The following is a 26,341-nucleotide window of genomic DNA, read 5'->3' as shown; positions in this document are numbered from 1 at the left end:
AGTGTCGCTAAAGTGCCCTTTAGGGTGCCCTTCATGCAATAAATGATGAAGATGTGCCATCTAGGGCAAGGACATTCTATAACTTGGCTTAATGAGTGTGCTCCTAGTGGAGGAAACATGATGCAGTGCCATGTAAACTGCCATTCAAATGTTCTTAACTTGATGATCCCTATGGGTGACCTTCAAATGGAAAAGGGTGCCATTATAAAGTGCCCTCGATGCCGCCCCTATACCTGCCGCCACCAGGGTGCCCTTTCCAGACGTGAGAATGGGATGAGATGTCTGTATAGGGTAACTCCTACATGTGTGAGAATGGGATGAGATGTCTGTATAGGGTAACTCCTACATGTGTGAGAATGGGATGAGATGTCTGTATAGGGTAACTCCTACATGTGTGAGAATGGGATGAGATGTCTGTATAGGGTAACTCCTACATGTGTGAGAATGGGATGAGATGTCTGTATAGGGTAACTCCTACATGTGTGAGAATGGGATGAGATGTCTGTATAGGGTAACTCCTACATGTGTGAGAATGGGATGAGGTGTCTGTATAGGGTAACTCCAACATGTGTGAGAATGGGATGAGTGAAAAGTGAAAAAAAGTGAAAGTCCTCTCTATGGCAGAGGTGGTGTAGACACACACACTCTGAAATCCACCTCTGCATTTAACCCATCCAGGGAAGTGACACACACACAGTGAAGTGAGGTTACACACTAACCCGGAGCAGTGAGCTTCCTTTGGCGGCGCCCGGGGAGCAGTGATCGGGTTAGGTGCCTTGCTCAAGGTCACTTCAGCGTGGATGTGGGCATGGGAGAGCAGTGATCTACCACTTCCCCCGTCCACATTTTCCCTACTGGTCGGGGATCATCCGGCCACCTTACGGTTTCCGGCCTGTCTATATATGTCTATATGAGGTGTCTATATAGGGTACTCCATGTGTGAGAATGAGATGCGGTGTCTGTATAGGGTAACTCCTACATGTGTCAGAATGAGGGTACATTTCCTAATGGATGCCACTCCAGTGGAGAACATGTGATGTGGTGTCATATCTAGGGCTGTCAACGAATATTCGAAGTTCGAATTCGAGTTCGAATAGTATCCAAAAACGTGAATATTAATATTCGAATGTGAAAAAGACACTCCTGCGGTACAAGCGCCTCTATCTGCTTTGTGAATGAGCCTCTGTGTGTTCGCGATGTCCCTCATAATATTCGAATGTGAAAAAACACTCCTGCGGTACAAGCGCCTATCTGCTTTGTGAATGAGCCTCTGTCTCAGCCAATTTCATTACTGCATAGGGTGGGTTAGGTGCAAGTAGGCTATATCTGGAATTCCCCAAACCGATTTATTTGGTTTCTGCGGGGGGAAAAAAGAAATCCTGAGACACACTTAGCAAACAATAAGGCAGTGAGGCGCAGTTGTCCATCTTAGTTCAATTGTCTCACATTCGAAAAGCCCTTTCCCACTTCGCAGATGTCAGGGAAGCAGTGCTGCTTGCGATGATCGTTCTTATAGCCAAATGTTTTTTTTTTCATTGAGAATAACCCAGCAATTTAGCCACGGTTGCACTACATTACAAAATCATATAGCCTACGTTCATAATTTTTGTTCCTGGCGATTTCAATTGGTTGTCTGTGCAAGACAACTGACATAGACATTTATTCTTTCTTATTCACAACTGTTCTGAGCTGGACTTACACAGGCTATGCCATTCAATAAGCATCCGAAGTAGAGCTCAGGGGAGCTAGTAGTCTGGTTGGTGAAAGCTGCTGTAACGCAATGTTCTCGGCAAAGTCCGAGACAGCTTTTTTTTCATGAATCCGAACGGTGCGTAGTTGTGCTGGCCCTTTCGCTGGCATGGTGGAAGACGTAGGCGACATGCATTTTTTTCTTTATCGATTTTAATAGGCCTACTCGATAAATGGTAAGCAAAGCAAGGAAGGTTACCAGTAGCATACTTTGTAACATTCAGAAGCGGGTTTCTTCTTCAGATTACTATAGTTTGCGCGCTTGCAGGTGTGGTGGTGAAATGCAAGCGATACAAAGTTGTGGCTTTTCATGATTAGGCCTACACGTTACTGGGCTGTTTATAGGATATATACAGGGTGCGATTTGTCCAAAAACCAGAGGGGGGGATGTTTTTTTTTTTTTTTTTATCATGAAAAAAAAACAAGCAATACATAGGCCTAATTCTTTTCATATACATGCATATGTCTATCATGATATGATAAACGCTGCTAGACGCTCAGTTCTTGAGCTTCCTCTCATTCACGTTGAAATACTGAAACCGAAATTGAAACTGAAACGCAACTGTTTTGGACAGAACTCGCTAATTCAGTGAACAAATATTTTCATATTCATTGTGCAGTAGCCTATACACGGAAATTAGCAAAGCCAGCGAATTCTGAGAATGCCGACAGTTCGGGTAAGGTGAACGTTAGTGCCAGCGATGTAAGCAAGTGTAAGAAAACGCTATCACAACCGTCTGTTTTTTCATTGTTTTTTTAATAATTGAGGGTTATCCCCCCCATGTATGAAATTCATCCAGCTGAGGTGGGGATGTAAAAACCAGAGCCCATCCCCCCCGGCAAATCGCACCCTGGATATATATATATATATATATATCCCACTAATTTGAACCATGGTTTTGTCGCATTATTGACGTATTGACGGCAACTGCATAAAATAGGCAACCAGATATTCGAATAGTTCGAATTCGTGATTTTTTTCCAAATTACATTCGAATGTCATTTTTGAGCAATTTTGACAGCCCTAATAGGTGCCCATCCAAAAGGATAAACTGGAGGTTCCCTACAGTGCCAACTCACAACGAGCACTCTTAGATACGAGAATGATGAAGTGCCCTTACAATGGGTACAATTTTTTACAAAATATGTCTGAAATAAATCACCTAAACTGCCTTTAAAGCCCTCAAAAATAGTGTAATCATATAATGTTGATCAGAAACACAAGTATATTTTTAAGGAGCTCATCTACTGTACGTCACTTTGTATGCATAGAGAAAGAGAAACAGAGAGAGCACTGGTTACAGGGCTCGTCATTGTTGGCATTTAATGGTAGCTAGCTAGTTAGCTAGCTACTTCATTGAGGCAAGAACTTAAAAACTAAGGATTTTGGAAGCTTTTTCAAAAAGAAAAAAAAGGATGAAGGCAACAGGTGGAAGTAGAGCAACAGGCAACAGGTGAAGGAAGAGTTATCTCCTGTTGCTGACCATGTAGGGTAGTGATGTGTCGTTCGTGAACGATTCGTTCATTTTGAACGAATCCTTACAACGACTCGAGAGTAACGAGTCCTCTCAAAAAAAGATTCGTTCTTTTTCTCGTTCATGACCGCGCATCGGGACAACTGGGACTGTTGCATTGGCTAAGCCAAGGAAACAGAAATGATTTGTTGAATGCAGGTCACGTAAAATGATCCAAAGACCCGTATCCAAGAGACCCAGTCGGAAAAAGAACGAATCATTTCTGTTTCCTCTAGCTGACTGTACTGAGCCTATGCAGGTCACGTGGAAAAGGATCCAACGACCCATATCCGGCAGATGAACGAATCATAGATCCAAAGACACGGTTGTCAAAAGAACGAATCATTGAACGAAACAGACACGTTTGGCAAAAGAACGAAACATTGAACGATCCGGCAAAAGAACGAATCATTGAACGAAATACCCATATCCGGCAGATGAACGAATCATAGATCCACAGACACGGTTGGCGAAAGAACGAATCATTGAACGAAAGACTGATATCCGGCAAAAGAACGAATCATTGAACGATATCCGGCAGATGAACGAAACGTTGATCCAAAGACGGTCGGGAGGTGAACGATTAGGTCATCTGCCGGATACAAGTATTTGGATCATTTTTCACGTGATCTGCATAGGCTCAGCATGGGAAGCTAGAGAAAACCGAAATGTTTCGTTCATTTTGACTGGGCTCTGGATATTTTTTCACGTAACCTGCATAGGCTCAGAAGAGGAAACAGAAAGGACTTATTAACCTAGTTCACTTCCGAGTGTCTATGTTTAATAGACGTGAATGATATTCGTTCACAAGAAATAATTACAGGTTTAGTTATTTTAACTTTTTAAAACTGTACTTACAGTTCAGTGCAGCGTAATTGTTTGCCGTGATCATTAAATGCTTATGTGATAATAAATGACCATTTCATCCAAACTTTCATATAATATTATTTGAATGCTGAAGTATCTGCTGGTTTACATGTAGTAACCTCCATGAAAATATGATACGTATTTGTAGTGGACGCCAGTGAATTGGCTATAAAATGAAAAAATGTTGAGTAGCAAACCCCCCCCCCCCCCCCCCCCCCGTTAAAATGAACGAGTGACTCGAAAAAAGATTCGTTCATTTTACTGAACGAGATTCAAAGATTCAAGTCGGTAAAATGATCCGGACTTCCCATCACTAATGTAGGGCGAAAGCTAGGTAAAAGGTAATGAGAAACTCAAACTAAACCTTAACGTCTCCTGGTTTAAAGTCAAATCTCCAGACATGACTCTTTAGAGGGCCACCTTAACTTCAGTTTACCAAACAAAGGCTGACGTGTTTTCAAACAGTATGATCCTTTGTTCACAGGAAATGACATATCTGCCAATAAAAACCTTGTTAATGTGTCCTCCATTATTAAGAACTTTATAGGTGTCTTATGGCTTATTCCGTCCTTTGCCTGCGTAACATAGCAAGTGTTTTATGTAGTCAAGCATTATGGTGTAATAGATGGGGTCATGTTCATGTGAGACAGACAGACAACAGGCCCTACATGCTAAATGGTGCATTTAGCTGCCAGAATTTTCAAACCTTCACTGGGGGAGGATGCCCCCAGACCCCCCAACAACATTGCATAGTAAAGAGTTCCTTGTGTTTTTTTAATCATAGAGGTTGTGCTTGTGGATGGTTGTACTTTAAATTCAGATCGCCTTATTACATAATATTCATCTTAATTAAGGATTAAGACTATTTCCTCATCGTGGAGTAGGTGCCCTTTTAATTGTATTGCCTCTGGTCCGAGTTGATAGCAGGAAGCATGTTTGTTTTTAAACATACATACCACCCACCCGCACGGAGCATTATCCAGAGTTCAATGTAAATCTAAAAACGCCTTCACATGCTGGACAGCCATGCTCCTTTGCTCACAGGAAATGTTCACAGGAAATGTTAATTAAATTGGCAAGAAGTGGTTTATTTAAGCAATAAGGTTCGAGAGGCAGTACGGTATCGTCAATAATGTACTTGTTCGAGGGAGTTGTTAGGCCCGTCGCGCAGCAGAGGGCCGGCAAACCCTCGAACAAGTACATTATTGACGATACCGTACTAACTCGAGTACCTTATTGCTTTTATAACACGGTTGCCAGCGACTTTATAGATATTAAGTACAATTAAAGTAAACAGTAAGCTGCCTTTCAGCACAAAAAAAGTTGTACACACCAAACGTTGTGTATCGCATTTCAGTAGCCAAGAGACAATAGTCCCCCTTTGTGTGGCTGTTGCTATGCAACAGACAAATAGCATTGGGAAATTCACGTCTGTTAGACCTAGCACAAAAGCTACGTGTGTTTCAATGGGTTTTTGGTCTAAGCGCTAAAAGTCACCTACAAATAATATTCGAGACTTTCAGTAAAGACTTTCAATACTCTGCAACATTCGCGTAGCACAGAAACAACTAACCGAGTCAATTTAGACATATAAAAAGTCGTGTAGATAGCTTAATTCACATGAAACATTCCCCACTACATTAGCCACAACACGCCGCCATCTTTGATAGATATTTCCTTTTGAGTGCGCACTGATATGGAACGCTCAGGTAGATGAAAACAGGTCGTACAGTTACTATACCGTTGAATATAGCACACCCCGGAACTAACTCTCAGAATGGTGGATTCCATCTACCCGTGTTATAATTCCATCTACCCGTGTTATAGAATGATTTATACACCTGTGTGGGAGAGGGAAGAGTTACTTGTGAGGGAGAGGTTTATAATGATTTATACGCCTCTGTGGGAGAGGGAAGAGTTACTTGTGAGGGAGAGGTTTATAATGATTTATACACCTGTGTGGGAGAGGGAAGAGTTACTTTTGTGGGAGAGATTTATAATGATTTATACACCTGTGTGAGAGAGGGAAGAGTTACTTTTGAGGGAGAGGTTTATAATGATTTATACACCTGTGTGGGAGAGGGAAGAGTTACTTGTGAGGGAGAGGTAGCCAGCTCCATCTTCTCTTGGGACTTCTCTTTCGCCAGACGTGCAGCCTCCTTAAACTCTGCAAATTTCTCTGCAAACTATGAAACATACTCAGTCATAGGGGAGAAAAAGCTAAAGTTACATATTGAGTCATCGGGGGGGGGAAAGCTAAGGGCTTCTTTAAGGCTGAAGCTTCATCCTGATGATGTACAAACACACACACACACACACAAACACACACTTACACTGTAAATGCTGCCAACAACTTGCACCAAGAATCACGGACACAGCAGTACTTCTTAAAGCTAAAGCATTCTACATATACCTACAATCAGTGTTGAGACTACATACAGCACTCACCTTAGCCAGTTGACCCTCTGAGGAGAACCCAAGGCCGTAGACGGTGTTGGCTCGACTGTCAGCCCATTGGCCAAACTTCTGAGATGTTTTGGTGAAAGTCATGTTGGGGGTGATGGTACTGTTAATGATGGCCTGGAAAGTGCAAATACTGCATTACATTCACTAATTTACCACATCATATAATTGTTTAAAAATTTTTTTTGCTATAGTCAGCACTGCTCCACAGGAGCTGTTACCACTATACAGTATTTGTTATTACAAAAATGTTCAGTCAGTCAAGCAATACAAATTAAGATTTGGATCAGCTCGGTGAGGCATGCAAACCGTTGACATCATCTTTACAACATCCCATTCACACCAGGGTGTAGTTATAAGTGGTTTATAAGAAACCTCAAAATGTTGTAATGTAAAGGCTTCTTGCAAGACACAAGTTTATTTATTTTAAGCCCACAGTCAATAAAGATGTAAAAAAAATAACATTGTTCATTATTTTGAAAGATAACAGGATGATTCATGCATTAACAATACCTTCTGTATCCGATTTTTGCTCCCCCCATTCTAAAGTGAGCAGTATTTATACTTTATTTAAGCTTCACAGTCAACCACAGCAGGTGGCTACAACAAGCTACAGCATATTTCACAGTCAACAACAGCAGGTGGCTACAACAAGCTACAGCATATTTCACAGTCAACCACAGCAGGTGGCTACAACAAGCTACAGCATATTTCACAGTCAACAACAGCAGGTGGCTACAACAAGCTACAACATATTTAAGCTTCACAGTCATCCACAGCAGGTGGCTACAACAAGCTACAGCATATTTCACAGTCAACCACAGCAGGTGGCTACAACAAGCTACAACATATTTCACACTCATCCACAGAAGGTGGCTACAACAAGCTACAACATATTTAAACTCCACAGTCATCCACAGCAGGTGGCTACAACAAGCTACAGCATATTTCACAGTCAACCACAGAAGGTGGCTACAACAAGCTACAGCATATTTCACACTCATCCACAGCAGGTGGCTACAACAAGCTACAGCATATTTCACAGTCAACCACAGCAGGTGGCTACAACAAGCTACAACATACTTAAGCTTCACAGTCATCCACAGCAGGGGGCTACAACAAGCTACAGCATATTTCACAGTCAACCACAGAAGGTGGCTACAACAAGCTACAGCATATTTCACACTCATCCCCAGCAGGTGGCTACAACAAGCTACAGCATATTTCACAGTCAACCACAGAAGGTGGCTACAACAAGCTACAGCATATTTCACACTCATCCACAGCAGGTGGCTACAACAAGCTACAGCATATTTCACAGTCAACCACAGCAGGTGGCTACAACAAGCTACAACATATTTAAGCTTCACAGTCATCCACAGCAGGGGGCTACAACAAGCTACAGCATATTTCACAGTCAACCACAGAAGGTGGCTACAACAAGCTACAGCATATTTCACACTCATCCACAGCAGGTGGCTACAACAAGCTACAGCATATTTAACAGTCAACCACAGCAGGTGGCTACAACAAGCTACAACATATTTAAGCTTCACAGTCATCCACAGCAGGTGGCTACAACAAGCTACAACATATGTCCCTCTGGTCCCTCACATGGTTTGGACTATATGCTAAATACATTTAGTCTTTAAATCCTTCTGTAAAAAAATTCTCAATAACAATATTCATGGTACTCTTTCCCCTGTTGAAGCAGTCAGACCACTCGATCTTTTATCATAAGGGGCAGTTTGCACATTCTGCTTGGACCCTGATTGCGTGTGGCTATATTTAAACTAATTGGGCCTCATTCTCGAATATTTTCTGAAGTTTTTCTGAAATGTTTCTTACGGACTTCAAAAAACCACCTTAAGAAAAACATCTCTGCCAGATTCATGAACACCTGAAAATGTGTTCTAATGCAGCAGAAGTGTTCTGAGCTATGCTCCCCCGGAAGAGGTTTCTTAAATTCGTAAAGGTTTCTCGTGCTATTTCGACTGCAGTTGAGAAGAAATTAAGAAGGAAAATTCTCTGTGTTAGAAGTGGCTGAATTTGTGAGAAATCGTTGGTGAATGCATTCACATCAACTCTACATACATCCTCGGATTCAAATCGTTTTAATAATAATAAATATGAGAATATTTGTATCATTAACAATTATGTTTCACATGTATAGTCATAATTCTACAACGAACCTTGATGTCATTAAATAAATAAAAGGACTACACCAGGATGCGGCGCTCGTCTAGTGAACGTCGTTTGGCACTGCCGTCTGTGCAAGTACGGCAATCCAGACTATTCTCATTTGTAGTTCCACGTTGGTGGAACAAACTGCCTAGCACTACCAGAGCAGGGGCATCCCTCTCTACCTTTAAGAAACTTTTGAAGACCCAACTCTTCATAGAGCACCTCCCTTCCTAACTGGCACTTCGACTAGTGCTTAACTTGCATTTACTTTGCATTGGCTCCCCGTCGAAAGTAGAATCGACTTCAAAGTACTCCTGCTAACATATAAAGCCCTAATCGACCTGGCTCCAAACTACCACAAGGAATTAGTCGTCCCCTATAGCCCTCCAAGGCTGCTCCGTTCCCAGAGTGCAGGCCCCCTGGTAATTCCAAGAATATCAAAAACCACAATAGGAGGCAGAGCCTTTAGCTACCGAGCCCCTCTCCTCTGGAACAATCTCCCTGCCTCCATCAGAGATGCAGACACCGTGCCTATATTCAAATCAAGACTTAAGACATTCCTCTTCAGTGCAGCCTATAGCCAAAAGTAATCGCGCCAACAAACCATACCATAAACATATCTAAGTACCGCAACATGCAACAGGCAAACCGACACACAGGCGACATGTCCCTGGTTGGTGAAATGTTTCATCTGTGTGTTTGTTTGTGCTGATTCCTGACTGACAGACCTGCAGATTGATTCGTCATTTCCTGTTTGTTAGAATAAACACATCTAAGTACCGCAACATGCAACAGGCAAACCGACACACAGGTGACATGTCCCTGGTTGGTGAAATGTTCATCTGTGTTTTTGTTTGTGCTGATTCCTGACTGACAGACCTGCAGATTGATTCGTCATTTCCTGTTTGTTAGAATCACTGCAACTTGCCGATTTGTCTACCCAGACAACACCAGCATCGCCCACGACGCCCTGCTCCCCATCCTGGGCCCTCAACACAGTCATCATCCCCTCGACGACCTCTCCCGCTGGATGTGACAACCACCACTCTGGTCATCGGCAGCTCCATGGTCCGAGATGTCCACATCCCCCCTTCAACAAGCGGCCCCTGCAAGGTCCACTGCTTCCCCGGAGCCAGGGGCCGTGACATTCAGCGTAGACTCCCCAGCATCCTCGCTGGTTACACCAAGCATGTCCCAATCGCTGATGGAAATGGAAATATTGCTCCTCACCCCCACCACTCCTCATCTACGTATATGGACAGCTGAACTCTACCCACTCACTTTCTTCCTTTTATTTCCCTACTAATCAAGACCATCTCCCCATGGCTCGCTGCTGTAGTCTCTCCACCTGGTCTACCTGGAGAAACCCTCGGCCAATTGCACCCACCGCCACTGCATTGCCGTACACTTATTCTACCCCATACCCTATGCTAGCATTTATATACAATATACATTATTGCCACCACTGAAATGTTTCTCTGTCCCTATGTCCCCTACCCCTGTAACAGTTACCCTATTAGTACAGTAAACCGGTCTTGCCTGTATCATGTATTTTACCATCGGATGTCTGTGTATATACTATGTCCCGCGACCAAATGCTGGCTGTGTACAACCCCTGTTGCCTCCTTTCCCCTTCTGCCACACAGCTTCCCCCCTTCCCACCTTCCTATCTCCACCCGGCCAACCTCAAGCAGATGGGTCCCCCCTTATGTGCCGTGGTTCTGCTTAAGGTTTCTTCCTGCCTAACAGGGAGTTTTTTCTTGCCCCTGTTGCCATTGTGCATGCACTAAGGGGGTCTAGGCTCTGGGCTCTGTTAAGCGCCTAGAGGCAATTGTATTGTTATGGCGCTATACAAATAAAATTGAATTGAACTTACAGCAGTTACATTCCTGCACACCTTTTTTATTTTCTATATTTTTTTTATAATTTATTGTTACACTAGGTCTCTATTGCTCGTAGGTTGACTGTTCTCTCCCTTGTACGTCGCTTTGGACAAAAGCGTCTGCTAAATGACTAAATGTGAATGTAAATGTGAATGTAAATGTACATGAACACTGCAAATGTAAGCGAATAAATAAATAAGCACTAAACTCAATTGCGTTAAAATAGCCATAGTGGAATAGAATGAACACATCTACATCCTGCAACAGTACCTCCACCTCTGCACCGGTTAAGTTAGATCTGCGTTTTGTGCTCGCTTTCCCCTTTGACATGTCTAATAGTGTATTGTTGGTGTTTATTTAAAATCATTATTCTGATAGTGTATTGTTGGTCTATATTTAAATTCATTATTCTAATAGTGTATTGTTGGTGTTTATTTAAAATCATTATTCTGATAGTGTATTGTTGGTCTATATTTAAATTCATTATTCTAATAGTGTATTGTTGGTGTATATTTAAAATCATTATTCTGATAGTGTATTGTTGGTGTTTATTTAAAATCATTATTCTGATAGTGTATTGTTGGTCTATATTTAAAATCATTATTCTGATAGTGTATTGTTGGTCTATATTTAAAATCATTATTCTGATAGTGTATTTTGGTTGTTGTTGTTCGCCTTGCCACTCCAGTGGCGCATAGGCCATCGATAGAGAGTTTCCACCGGATTTGGTACCCACTTATTCTCGTGTTTTGGTAATTCAGTAAATCCACTGAGCGAGGGATTAGCCAACCCAGCTTCAGCTAATAGCACCTGGTCTTCCCAGGCAGTCTCCCATCCAAATACTAACCAGGCCCTTCACTGCTTAGCTTCTGAGATCCTAAGAGATCGGGCGTACTCAGTGTGGTATGGTTGTGAGCTGATAGTGTATACCTGTTATCCACTGAAAGACATTTACATTTTTACATTTTATTGACTATGGGCTTACTATCAATACACAATTCAGTTAAATTCCTTTTTATTTATATAGCCCCAAAACAGTAAAACTGTCTCAAGACACTTTACAGAGCCCAGTGCCTGTACCCCGCTTAGAGCAAACAAAATGGCTAGAGGGTCAAGAAAAAACTCCCTGTTAATCAGGAAGAAACCTTAACAACGGCACATAAGGGGGGACCAATCTGCTTGAGGTGCAAGTATGCTATGCATGAATTAAGCATTTATAACCTTTTTAAAGGTCTTATGAACTATTTTTAAGTAAATCTACTAATGTTATCTTATGTCTTGTAAGGTCCTGTAAATATTTAACTAACCATTTTGTAATAACCTGTAAATGGTTTATTAACACACCTTATTATAAAGCATGACCGTTTGCTGTGTTATAGGCCTGTGTAAAGTCATAGGCCTGTGTAAAGTCATAGGCCTCTGTAAAGTCGTAGGCCTGTATAAAGTGATAGGCCTGTGTAAAGTCATAGGCCTATATATCATTTAATTCTTAGTCCTAGTAGTGCCGACATAGGGCTACATAGGGCTAATCTGTGTAGTGGAGGTCATTTCCTGTGTAGTGGAGGTCATTTCCTGTGTAGTGGATGTAATTTCCGCCTAAATCTAATCTCTCCTTAAACCTCATAACACAAGGTTTAATCTACCATGCACACAAAGTGACCTCTAGTGGCGGTTTCCTGAAACACAACAACTGAACCAGAGTTGAAGGTTAGACCACAGGTGCTGATGAAACATCACTGGGGCTTGAGAAGCCACATGACTTCTTCTGCAACATGAAAAATTGAACCTGTGTTCAATTCTAAAGCGAAGAATAACTAACAACAGAGCCCAAGATTACTACCAAAGATAACACGAACAAAAGGAAACAAACGTGTCATTAGAGTATAAGAAGAACATTAAAAAAGGTGGGCCTTCATGCCTGGACACCTAACTAACTTAACCCCTTCTTAACCTAAAAGATGTTATTTGTCTCCCTTGCTTTAAGGGTGTTTGGTGGTGTAGGAACTAGCAGTCTTGATCGTTTGACTGGTGAACAAGGATTCTCTTAAATACCAGGCAATTTAAGAGTAGAATGTGATACCTTCTTTGTATACATCAAAAGAGGGGTTAAATAAATTGGATTGAAAATGTATGTGTACATGTATGTATATGTGAGAGTACATGTAATAACTGAATGGGTTGCCATGGCGCAGTGAGTGGCAGTCTGTTTGCGTAGCCTGTTTTAGCCGCTTTCCTGCTTAAAAAAGAAAAACCAAAACCGCTCTCCTGTTAAAAAGGAGTTTTTCATAGTCTTGCTTGGTCAGGTGGACGTAATTTTGTCAGAACTATGGACACACCTGCATTATTTTCGCTATTTTAAAAATAACTACATTGGTTGCCATGGTGTCGCCGTGAGTGGGTGCCTGTCTTGGTGGCTCTCTTGCGGGTGGACCATGGCCTGGTGACCTGGATCGCGGACTGCTTTGCCGGCTGACCAAAGTGCCTGGGACTGCGGGCCAACTTGTAAGTTTGCTGGTGAGCACTGCAGCACCGGCGCCCCGCAGGGAACTCCATCATCGGCTGCATCGGGGAAGACAGCGAGGCGGAGTGCAGAGCTCTGTGTGGGGCGGTGTGGCACCGATCGCCTCCAGCTCAGCGTCAGGCAACCGGCGGAGCGGGAGGAGGAGCCCCCGAACTCCTAACTGGATGGTCTGGAGACAGTCAGGGAGTAGAGAACTCGAGAAGGCTGGACTGTTTTTATTTTTGTTGTTTGTTTGATTCCTATCTTTTTTCTGTTGTATGTCTGATTCCTACTCACTTCATAAATCTTGCTGCTAGGACACCTGAATTTCCCTAACTGGATTAATAAAAGTGTATCTTATCTTATCTTATGTATGTATATGTGAGTGAACATGTAAACATAGCACAAAAAGTAAGGACATTTGTGTTTGGTAGATTGTTTCTTTTTTGTAACAATGCTTTTTGGCAATACATCTAATAGCGTTGAAAAACCTGTTTATTTACCTTGTAAATGGCGCCACATTTGTAAGGAACATGCATTTGTTGGATGAGCAGCAGAGCTGAGTATGTGGATTGCGCCCATGAAAAATGTGCCAAATCTTCTCTGCCACTACTAAACAGATTATTTTGCTATTGTTTGGTGTTTGATGGATTGGATGACTGGAGTTTGAAGAAACAAAACGTATTGAACATTTAGCAATTTATTAATTTAACAAGTAGCGTGTGGAAGAACCATACACATCCACAGCAGCCTGGCACCTTCTCCTAATGCTGGTCACCGGCCTGGTCACACACTGCTGTGGGATGGCATCCCATTCTTCAACCATCATTTGTTGCAAGTCAACCAACGTGGTTGTGTTGGTCACTCTGGCACGAATAGCAAGCCCAAGCTGATACCAAAGTTGTTCAATGAGGTTAAGGTCAGGACTGCTGGCAGGCCATTCCAACCTCTCCACTTCCAAATTCTGGAGGTAGTCTCTGATAAACCCAGCTCTGTGGGGGCGAGCGTTGTCATCTTGGAGGATAGAGTTAGGTCCCAGACTGTGGAGGTATGGGATTGCCACTGGTTGCAAAATCTCATCCCGATATCTCGCTGCATTGAGATTGCCTCCAATGATGACAAGCCTTGTTCTTCCAGTGATGGAGATACCGCCCCACACCATCACACTGCCTCTGTCAAGCTAAAAAGGCACCGGATGCCTAAAAGAGCCCGGATGATGTAATGTTGACTTTCGAACGACTCTTGAGTGACAGTTGCTATGCCAACGCCAATACGTCACCCTAACGCGATTTACCTCAGAGCATCTTGCATTGTACTTTGCTACCTGAGACCAGCTTGCTTGTATTTGACCTACAATAAACCAACCAAAACAACCATGTGCTTGATGTTTGACTTTGGTAGGAAAGTGGTTGATTCGCTAGTTGGTTATAGTATCAAAGTAAGCACATTTCATTAGCTAGCTCGTGCTAGTGTAACGAGCTATCTTGTTAGCTTGAAGCTATTCATCTGTTGTTGTGCTTAAATTAAGAAAGTCCTTAATGTGTTGTGATTTTAAGACATATCTGACGGCACCCACAATTAAATTTGAACAAAACAGGGCATTGTTTGCACAACATTTTACTAAAGAACAACGGGGGCTTGCTAGCTTTGACATGCTAGCGGACATTGCTAACTTACAGGTTACCAGCAGGCAGGTGTAGCTAAAACTTTTTATTCGCTTAATATTGTGCCTAAACGGATACTATGTACCCCGACACTTTTTGGCTATCAGTCAGAGAGTCTCAAGAGTAGTTCGAAAGCCATCAGCTACGTTTTAGTCGCTTAATATTGTCGCACAAAAGGAGGAATTGCTATTAGCAATATAGATGCTAGCGCGCGAAACCTGTTGATGTGTGCTTACTTACAAAAGACCGGCAGCCAATATTAAGCGTGTAAAAAGTACCTGATGGCTTTCGAACAACTCTTGAGACTCTCTGACTGATAGCTAAAAAGTGTCCGGGTGCGTAGTGTCCGTTAAGGCACAATATTAAGCGACTAAAAAGTAGCTGATGGCTTTCGAACGACTCTGAGACTTAAAGCTAATAAGCGCCCGGTTTACGTGGTGACCGGATTACGTAATGCTAACGTTGGCATAGAAACTGTCACTCAAGAGGCGTTCGTAAGTCAGCATTACGTCACCCGGGCTCTTTTTGGCATCCGGTGCCTTTTTAGCTTGACACCTCCACTAAAAGCTGTTACTCTATCGGTGCAGCAATCAGCATAGTGCTCTCTGCGTCTTCTCCACACTTTGACCCTACGATCCAACTGCTGTAGGCAGAATCTGGACTCATCGCTAAACATAACATTCTCTACATGTTCAGGTTCCACCTGGGGGTACCAGAAGCTCAAAACACCAAAATAAGCTGTTTACTAGTGGCAGAGAAGATCTTTTCATGGGCGCAACCCTGCTGCTCATCCCCAAAATGCATGGTCCTTACAAATGTGGCACCATTTCAAATGTTAATAAACAGGCTTTCCAACGGTATAAGATTCATTGCCAAGAAGCATTGTTACAACAAAGAAATAATCTACCAAACACAAATTTGCAATAAGCTGTTTAGTAGTGGCAGAGAATATTTGGCACATTTTCATGGGCGCAATCCACACAGGGGTTAAAGTGGGCCGGAACGCTCCGGTACTCAGTACCGGCACCTCAGATAAATTAATAAATAAATAGATTCAAAAAATTTTTTAAAAATTTTTAAAAAATATGTTAAGGCCAGTCTCGTCTCGTCGCGAATCTTTGGTCTGAATTGGCCTTTACGTGCACTGTGAAAGACTCGCGATCCTTCTGAAGGAGTTCATCAGCGTCTCGATCAAATCAAAACGTAATATCGTCCCCTAGCCCCGCCTTGTTCATCCCTCTGACAAACACGCTTCGCGTGAAAAAAAAAAAAAACAGTTAACCTGTCAGTTCAGTTGAGAACGCGACGCTTTGCGGTAAGTGTTTAGACTGTTCCAGTCAGAGCGAGTGCATGTTGGAGTCCAAGGTGAAGTAGTAAGCTAAAGTCTAACGTCTATATTTTAAATAGGGCAACAAACACAACTTACAGAAAGAACCAGGCTTTTAGTTATTCGTTTTCTATCACCCTGGCCCTGACTGAGAATGACGAACATTAACAATGGTTAACTGCAACTAGTTGGTTATTGGCTAGCACGTCAGCTTGTCAGATAGACAAAAACACGTATGGGAACACAAGTGTAAGAGTAGTAGATTTACAGTAGCCTAGGCTCATTTCTTCTGCTCCATTTCATGTAGCCTAATCAGTATTTTTTGTATCATTTTTTTAATGATAAAGAGCTCTGTAACCTTGCGTGGTGGATGGGTGTGACCGGCATGTCTGCAGTAGGCCTGTCACCATTCAGAGAGAAGACCTACAGTATATCACTATACTGTATATGTAGCCTACTAAAGAACTAAGTGGTTTACACATTTACAGTATACAGCATAAACATCTATCTACTATAGGCCAACATTCTAAAATGTGTGAATCGCTTAAATGCTATGAGTTTCAAATCTAAATGTCAGCACTAATTGATCATTTCCAGCTGGCCATCCCCAAAATGCACCAGAATACAGGAAATCATTTTTACCAAATTCAAAACTTTCTCATGGAAACAAATAGGGGCCCAAAGGCTCATGATCCATCCCTGGTTTAGGTCTTTGGTTTGACCTCCTTATATCACTGTGATTCAAAAAATATAGTAATGGGTGATTTCAACGCCGCCGCCACCAGATCCACCAAATACCCCCTGCCACGGCCGCCGCCAGATCCACCAAATACCCCCCCGCCGCCGCCACCACACCGGAAAATAGAGTACCCCCACCTACCAAATCCCACTTTAACCACTGAATCCACATACTCAGCTCTGCTGCTCATCACCTAAATGCATGTTCCTTACAAATGTGGCGCCATTTAAAAGGTAAATAAACAGGCTTTCCAACAGTATAAGATTTATTGCCAAGAAGCATTGTTACAACAAAGAAATAATCTACCAAACACAAATGTCCTTACGCTTTGTGCTATGTTTATGTATATGTGTGTGTACTGTACATGTTTATACAGTATATGTAAGGTGATAATGGCTTAGGTTAACATATAAACAGCAAGAGTGGGATTGGATAACATTAAGATTATCTCTTTATTACCCCAATTCCCTATTCCATTTGTCCCGTCTCTCTCTCTCCATCCTACTGCTGTAATAAATGTGTGGGGTACATCCACCTACACACCAAACGCCAGAGGCAGTAGGGGGCAACAGCTGTTATGGACCTGCCCTCCTAAATACCCCATCTACTGTTCAGCAGATGCCCAAAGTAAACCGGAGGAGTAACTACAGGTTTGGTGTACCTCAGATACTGCATGAAAAACTAAACTGTCTATAGTGTTTAAAACTATAAACTTCAATACAGGTGCAGTCCTCATTTCTGGCCAAAGGTTGTTGATATTTGAGGTTTGAACAGCCAATCAAATGTACCCCTCCCTCCTGTGATCCTGAAGCAGCACAGTTATAACACATGTGTGTGGATAGTGTGGGGCTCAGTCCCAGCTATAGACCCAGAGTTATAACACATGTGTGTGGATAGTGTGGGACTCAGTCCCAGCTACAGACCCAGAGTTATAACACATGGGTGTGGATAGTTACGGACTCAGTCCCAGCTATAGACCCAGAGTTATAACATATGTGTGTGGATAGTGTGTGGCTCAGTCCCAGCTATAGACCCAGAGTTATAACACATGTGTGTGGATAGTGTGGTACCCCAAACTACCCTTGGGGTCCCACTAGAGCTAGGCGGCGACACAGGCCCCTAGGAACAGTTGTCAATGGCATATACTACTCCAGGGCGGTACTTAGCTGCCTTTAGGACCCAGGGGAGCTACCCAGGAGCTGAGGAAAGCCGGCTACACAAATTCAAAGGCCCAGGTGTAACCAATCAATCAAGGCTGCTACTGAGTAGCAACCAGATAAGATGGGCCAGGGTAAAGTGGGCACGAGAGAGAAGTGAGGAGGGAGCCACGCGCTGTGGTTCTCTGTGACTAGGTTTGCTGTGTCTACTAAACCCTGTCTTTCCCTGCACACAGGACGACTGAGGAGGTGAGAGGACAGCTGTAGCCATAAGGGCCCGTCCACCCTCCAGCCTGGAGACAGAAGACTTGTTTCAGTTATCGTTTTGCCAATCTTGGTTTATGAGTTTAAAGTTAATAAAATAACCACATGGTTAACCAGAAAACCCTCTCTCCTGTCTCCTGAGTCTCGTGGGAGTTCACATTTGGTGGAGAATGCGGGCAGTGCGACCCAGCTGACGTAAGAGAGAAACCGAAGACGACCCAGCTGACGTAAGAGAGAAACAGAAGTTACCCTGCTGACGTGGAGGAAGTACGCAATGGATCAGGCATTAAGAGAGCTGTTTTCCACCGTCCTGCAAAGCCAACAAACGCTACAGAAAGCCGTCACAGAGCTCTGCAGACAGACGACAACCAAATCGGCGCACACAGTTCTAACAAAACTCACCGCCCAAGACGATGTGGAATCGTACCTGGAGCTGTTTGAACGAGTGGCCACCAGAGAGAGATGGCCGAGGGAAGAGTGGGCCAACACATTGGCACCCTTCCTGACTGGGGAGGCCCAGCAAGCTTGTAGGGATCTGTCCACGACCGAGGCGGCTAACTACACCCAACTCAAAGCCGCCATCCTAGCGCAGTTTGGCTTCAATCTGCCAAGCAAAGCCCACAGGGTTCACCAGTGGAGCTACGACCCCACTGCACCCGCTCGCCCACAGGTGAAAAACCTACAGCGACTGGTGAGAGTATGGCTCACAGAGGGAGAAGGGCCGTCAGCTGTTGATCGAGTGGTGTTGGACCGAGGCCTTAGAGCACTCCCCAGTGAGGCGAAAAGGTACGTAGCCCAGCAAGGCGCCGCTGACGTGGAACGTTTAATCGCGTTGCTGGAAAACCACAGAATAACCCAGGAACTGGTCAAGCCCCCGAAGTTCGATGCCCGAAGCAGCCCTGGGAGGCCAGAGGAAACTCCCACTGTGCGACCATCTGGAAATAGTTATAGGAAAGGCACAGAAGATTCCGTGAGCAGTAAGTGGGCACGTTCCCCGACGAGAAATCCCTTGTGGCCCGGAGATCGACGGTGCTTTGGGTGTGGCAAAGAGGGCCATTTCGCCAGGGACTGCCCAGAGAAGGATGAGTCCATGCCAACAGCGGGAAGTGCCCTGCAGTCCCTCATGTGTGGAGACCCTGTCGCATGTTGGGCGAAGACCCTTGAATCGGCCCCCCGCTTTCCAGTGAGGGTCATGGGACAAGATACAGAAGCCCTATTGGATTCAGGTAGTGTCATCTCCCTAGTCCGTCCAGAGCTGGTAAAGGAGGCCCGTGGCAAACCGGTGTCAGTAGCGTGTATACATGGGGACACCAAGAGCTACCCCACGAGCGAGGTCAAAATCCAATCTCCCCGCGGAACAGTAACCACGAGAGTTGGTGTGGTTCCAGGCTTGCCGGTGCCAGTACTGATAGGCCGAGATTGTGTCCTCTTCGTGAGGTATTGGAACACTCCTCAACTTACCTGGAGAGAGGGACCAAAGAAAATAGCCAAACCAAGGGAAGCACCAAAGAGACCTCACGCCTGGGCGGCCCCCTCAAATGATGAGTCTCCATCCAGCCCAGGGGAAGAAGAACAGGGACCCCAACGCCCTGTCCGAGGAAGGCTAGCAGCAGAACTGCGTCCACAGGTGCAAGGGGAGCCCTCAGGAAGCGGAGACGGGGATATGGGCGAGTGCTTTTCAGAGTTTCTGCAGATCCACAATGAGGCCCAGGCAGGTGCCACAGAATTCAGCCAGAGGCAACACGAGGACCCGAACTTGGCCCAAGCATGGAGGTCGGCGGTCTTCGACAGAGAAGAACAAGGCAGGGTGAGTCAACTTAAGCGTCCCTGGTTCTCTGTGAAAAACGGGCTACTGTATAGGAAAATGAAGAGAAGAGGAGAGATAATTAGGCAACTGCTAGTGCCGAAATCATATGTCTCTAAAGTGCTTTACTTAGCCCACTCCCATGTCCTTGGTGCACACCGTGGGGCCAAAAAGACTTATGATCGAGTAACCTCCCGGTTCTACTGGCCAGGGGTAAAGAAGGCAGTCGAGGATTACTGCCGCCATTGTGCTGAGTGTCAGCTTCATAGTCCTAAAGTGACCTACCGCAGCCCACTAATCCCTTTGCCAATCATTGACGTCCCTTTCAGGCGCATTGGGAGACAGTCTACTCTGGTTACAGGTCATGCCCCTCTGAAATGGATGTCTCAGAGGAAGGACAGAAATTCTCGGATGACCTGCCGGTTCTTGGAGCTGGAAAATTACAAATTCAAGGTGGAGCCCCGGGCGGGTAAGCGTAATGGGAATGCGGACGCACTGTCCCGAAGATCAGAATGTCTGTGGTCCATTTTCCATGGGAATGGCCATGAGTTGAGGGGGAGGGTATGTGGTACCCCAAACTACCCTTGGGGTCCCACTAGAGCTAGGCGGCGACACAGGCCCCTAGGAACAGTTGTCAATGGCATATACTACTCCAGGGCGGTACTTAGCTGCCTTTAGGACCCAGGGGAGCTACCCAGGAGCTGAGGAAAGCCGGCTACACAAATTCAAAGGCCCAGGTGTAACCAATCAATCAAGGCTGCTACTGAGTAGCAACCAGATAAGAAGGGCCAGGGTAAAGTGGGCACGAGAGAGAAGTGAGGAGGGAGCCACGCGCTGTGGTTCTCTGTGACTAGGTTTGCTGTGTCTACTAAACCCTGTCTTTCCCTGCACACAGGACGACTGAGGAGGTGAGAGGACAGCTGTAGCCATAAGGGCCCGTCCACCCTCCAGCCTGGAGACAGAAGACTTGTTTCAGTTATCGTTTTGCCAATCTTGGTTTATGAGTTTAAAGTTAATAAAATAACCACATGGTTAACCAGAAAACCCTCTCTCCTGTCTCCTGAGTCTCGTGGGAGTTCACAATAGTTACGGACTCAGTCCCAGCTATAGACCCAGAGTTATAACATATGTGTTTGGATAGTGTGTGGCTCAGTCCCAGCTATAGACCCAGAGTTATAACACATGTGTGTGGATAGTGTGGGGCTCAGTCCCAGCTATAGACCCAGAGTCATAACACATGTGTGTGGATAGTGTGTGGCTCAGTCCCAGCTATAGACCCAGAGTTATAACACATGTGTGTGGATAGTGTGGGGCTCAGTCCCAGCTATAGACCCAGAGTCATAACACATGTGTGTGGATAGTGTGGGGCTCAGTCCCAGCTATAGACCCAGAGTTATAACACATGTGTGTGGATAGTGTGGGGCTCAGTCCCAGCTATAGACCCAGAGTTATAACACATGTGTGTGGATAGTGTGGGGCTCAGTCCCAGCTATAGACCCAGAGTTATAACACATGTGTGTGGATAGTGTGGGGCTCAGTCCCAGCTATAGACCCAGAGTTATAACACATGTGTGTTGATAGTGAAAGACTCAATCCCAGCTATAGTCCCAGAGTTATAACATATGTGTGTGGATAGTGTGGGGCTCAGTCCCAGCTATAGACCCAGAGTTATAACACATGTGTGTGGATAGTGTGGGGCTCAGTCCCAGCTATAGACCCAGAGTTATAACACATGTGTGTGGATAGTGTGGGGCTCAGTCCCAGCTATATACCCAGAGTTATAACACATGTGTGTGGATAGTGTGGGGCTCAGTCCCAGCTATAGATCCATAGTTATAACACATGTGTGTGGATAGTGTGGGGCTCAGTCCCAGCTATAGACACATAGTCATAACACATGTGTGTGGATAGTGTGGGGCTCAGTCCCAGTTATAGATCCATAGTAATGACACATGTGTGTAGATAGTGTGAGGCTCAGTCCCAGTTATAGATCCATAGTCATAACACATGTGTGTGGATAGTGTGGGGCTCAGTCCCAGCTATAGACCCAGAGTTATAACACATGTGTGTGGATAGTGTGGGGCTCAGTCCCAGCTATATACCCAGAGTTATAACACATGTGTGTGGATAGTGTGGGGCTCAGTCCCAGCTATAGATCCATAGTTATAACACATGTGTGTGGATAGTGTGGGGCTCAGTCCCAGCTATAGACACATAGTCATAACACATGTGTGTGGATAGTGTGGGGCTCAGTCCCAGTTATAGATCCATAGTAATGACACATGTGTGTAGATAGTGTGAGGCTCAGTCCCAGTTATAGATCCATAGTCATAACACATGAGTGTGGCAGTGTTGTGCACGTTCACACCTCACATGAACTCGTTCAAAGTTCAGTTCATACAAGTAAATATGAATCGTTCACGTTCATAGTTCACCATTTCAATTCTGAACTCGTTCATAGTTCAGTTCAGTTAAGTTCATTTTCATTTTTTTTTTTTTAATAATTGCTAATTTTCCAGGAGGACATAGTTTGCACAGAAAGGTGAGATTTTTTACTGTAGGAAACTTTATCAGATACACAGCCCTGTTGTAGGCTACCATTTAAATAATGAATTATACAGGGAACTAACGGTAAGAATGCAAACCTCTTAAGCAATGATATGCGACTGGCTTAATCTAAGATAGACAAGAGCATGTTCAGTAAATGAATGACCACTCAAAAGTTAGCAAAGGTAAACCCTGTAACACTCGTATTTGTACATTAGCAGTTTATGCTAAGCGACTTCACGAACAGAACCATCCTGCTAGATTCATTAAGTGACGGTGCTCGTAACAATTATGAGCAAGCTAAACTATAACAAACACGTAATGACAAGGTAGGCTACAAAGTCAAACTTACGTATAGGCTACATGGACGCACACAACTTCAACAAAGTGCAACGTTCAATTATGTGAAAATATTCCCGATGTTAACTGCCACTCCAACTAAATAAGCCGTGAAGAGAAATCAAAACACTATCACATGACCAACGCAATTACCAAATATGGTCATTTGCCTAAACATGCTCTGTCTTGGCAACTTAACAAACAATTACTATGGCCTTTTTAACAGGTACTGAGCAATGACAGGTTGCAAGCATTCGATTTAAACATCGTCTCTCCTCAGTAGAAGGAAAACGTCCGTAACGTTTTAGCTAGACCTAAGTTGAACCGGACCCAGATAATATGAACTTGTTCACCGTTCAAATTCATTATTTCTAATTAAGTTGGGTTCAGTTCACCGTTCTCGTAAAAATGAACGTGTTCAATGAACGCGTTCATGCACAACACTGGTGTGTGGTTAGTGTGGGGCTCAGTCCCACTTATAGATCCATAGTAATGACACTAGTGTGTGGCTAGTGTGTGGATAGTGTGGGGCTCAATCCCAGTTATAGATCCATAGTAATGACACATGTGTGTGGAATGGATAGAGTGTGGATAGTGTGGAGCTCAGTCCCAATTATAGACCCATAGTTATGACACATGTGTGTTGATAGTGTGTGGATAGTATGGGGCTCAGTCCCAGTTATAGATCCATAGTTATGACACATGTGTGTGGATAGTGTGGGGCTTAGTCCCAGTTATAGATCCATAGTCATAACACATGTGTGTGGATGGTGTGGGGCTCAGTCCCAGCTACTTTGAGTTTCTCCCATTTTCAAAGCCAGGGCTGTGTAGGAACCTTTCTGCACACTGCAAAACTGCACACTGGACGGACAGATTCCTGCGCCAGCTTAGGAAGTATAACCTCCCTCAGGAGCTGCTGATCCTATTCTACACAGCAGTCATTGAGTCTGTTCTTTGCACATCCATCACCTGTCTGGTTTGGATCGGCAACCAAACTGGACAAGAACAGACTTCAACAAAACCTCCAGAAACAAAAACAGTTTCTTCCCTCTTGCTGTCTCTCTCCTGAACAGCTGGTTGTTAGATTCAATTAGATACATAGGTTTTGGTTTACATAATATAATCTCATATGCCTCATGGCAAGGCCCATTCTGTGAATATGCATATGGGTCTCACAGACGGAGCGTCAGGCCTGTTTCCTCCCTGACCATTTGATGTTTGAATGAAACATCAAGGTAGATCCTGTCTTTTGTCCAGGGCCTTAAAGACAGCTGGAGATCAATGGTTGTATGGGACAAACACTTAATTAAATTAGACATAATTAAATTAGACCAAATTAGTTAATACCTCCTACTTTCATTTATGAACACACCTTTCATTTCTCGGTATTGTTTACATGTTAATTCTATACTATAAAAGTCACAACCTTCTGTAATGATGTTGAAAGAATTCTCTCGTTTACCGCAACTTGCGAGTTGATTGTGTGATGCGTTGGAATAAATGTATTATAAGCTATACATCTTTCCCGAGTTTCCTGATTCTCTGCGACCGAACCTTGGATTAAGGATAACAGAACCAGCTTACTTCTTCAACAGCTAACCTTCTGTGGCACTGTAAAAAATAACTCATTGTACAATTACCCCCGCAACCATATCTATTTATTCCACCCTTCCTGTATAACCGTCATACTCATACCATATAGTATTATTTATTCCTGCTCTTCCTGGACTTTGCACTATTGTTTGTATATACTTTTTAAGACTTATTGGATTGTTGACCATCGCACTGTTGTATTGTATTGTTTTGCACTGCTGTATTGTTTTGCACTGTTGGATTGTTTTGTGTTGTGATGTATATTTGTGTAATATGTGTAAGCACACTGACAGCCACTGCACCAAGACAAATTCCTTGTTTGTGCAAACTAACTTGGCCAATAAAAGCTGATTCTGATTCTGATAGCGAAAAATGGGGAGAATTTCACACAATTCTGTTATTATATAATTATAACCAAGATCTGCTCCTCCTAGTGAAAGTTTTTTAAGGTCCAAATATTCAGTTTGATCTGTGTGAGCGTGAGAAACTGCATTAATTAGTGATATGTGGTGTACCAGTATAACACATATTACATATCCAGTCTCAAATGGACTTATTGTACACAAGGTCAATGCACACACATGTAAACAAACAAATACACACAAACAGACCTTGGAGCCATCGAGGCTGATGATGCGGTAGACATTGCGTGTGCTGTCATAGAAGTATGAGACTGTGACTGCATGCTTGCTGGTCGGTACCCAGTTCTTCTTGGTGTTGGGATCAATCTGAAAGACATGGGCCCGTGTGCTGAAGATCGGCTGTTCTCTAGAGGGAGAGATATACAAAGAAAGAATCAAATGATGAAGTGACCTACTAATGAATCTACACTATGATCATTTAAAACATGTCTGATCCCTTGAATCTCCCCGACTTGTTTTCCCTTTTTTTTCTTCATCCATAATTTACAGGTCTTCAACTGTGTGATGGCCTTACTACTAGAGTCACTGGAGTTATTTTAGGAGTATACAAACACACACACTCACACACTCCACACACACACACTCTCTCACACACACAGACAAACACACACACACACACACACACACACACACACACACACACACACACTCTCTCTCACACACACACACAAACACACACACACACACATAGACAGACAGACAGACACACACACACACACACACACATACACACTCTCACATACACACACACAGACAGACAGACAGACAGACTAACACGTTCTTATTCCCAACTCGTCAAAATGTGAAGCTTGGTCAGTGGCCCATAGAGTCAAAAAGTGACGCTAAAACTACCTTCTAGCGTCATTTTTCAACGTGCAAGGTTGTTTGATTGATTCCTATTAAGCGTAATTTTTCGACGTCCAAGGGTGTTTCATTGATTCCTATTATACCGAAGCTGTCAAGTTCTCTAGCGTCTCAGCCAAGGCTGTGTGCTCAGCCCCCTCCTGTTCTACATGTTCACACATGATGTTGTTCACACATGGCGTGCGGCAACGTACTGTTCCAATCTCATCGTTAGGTTTGCTAGTGACACAACCATTGTCGGCCTCATCACTGAGAGTGACGAGTCAGCCTACAGAGGGGAGGTTTATACCCTGACAACATGGTGTCAGGATAATAACCTCACTCTCAACATCAGCAAGACTATGATCTTAAGATCTTTAGGAGATGGCAGGAGGTGGAGCATGCACCACTACACATCAACTGATCTAAAGTGGAAAAGTTCAGCTGCTTCAGGTTCCAGGTTCCTCTGACCATTTTTCTGC

General features: G+C 43.8%; 1 protein-coding gene across 1 annotated transcript in view; it reads right to left on the bottom strand.

The window, feature by feature from the left end:
* Positions 1–26,088, bottom strand: part of homer1 (homer scaffold protein 1) — a gene marked incomplete at both ends in the record, with an annotated part of 67,218 nt that extends 41,130 nt beyond the window's left edge. The window contains 4 exons of the mRNA XM_080848211.1: positions 6,224–6,316; positions 6,579–6,710; positions 25,206–25,362; positions 26,075–26,088. Coding sequence (XP_080704337.1) covers positions 6,224–6,316; positions 6,579–6,710; positions 25,206–25,362; positions 26,075–26,088 — 396 coding nt within the window. The remainder of the gene's footprint in view (positions 1–6,223; positions 6,317–6,578; positions 6,711–25,205; positions 25,363–26,074) is intronic.
* Positions 26,089–26,341: the final 253 nt, after the last annotated feature.

The sequence above is a fragment of the Sprattus sprattus genome (assembly GCF_963457725.1).
Source record: "Sprattus sprattus genome assembly, chromosome: 11".
NCBI classification, from domain to species: domain Eukaryota; kingdom Metazoa; phylum Chordata; class Actinopteri; order Clupeiformes; family Clupeidae; genus Sprattus; species Sprattus sprattus.
This window is presented reverse-complemented; position numbering and strand designations above follow the sequence as displayed.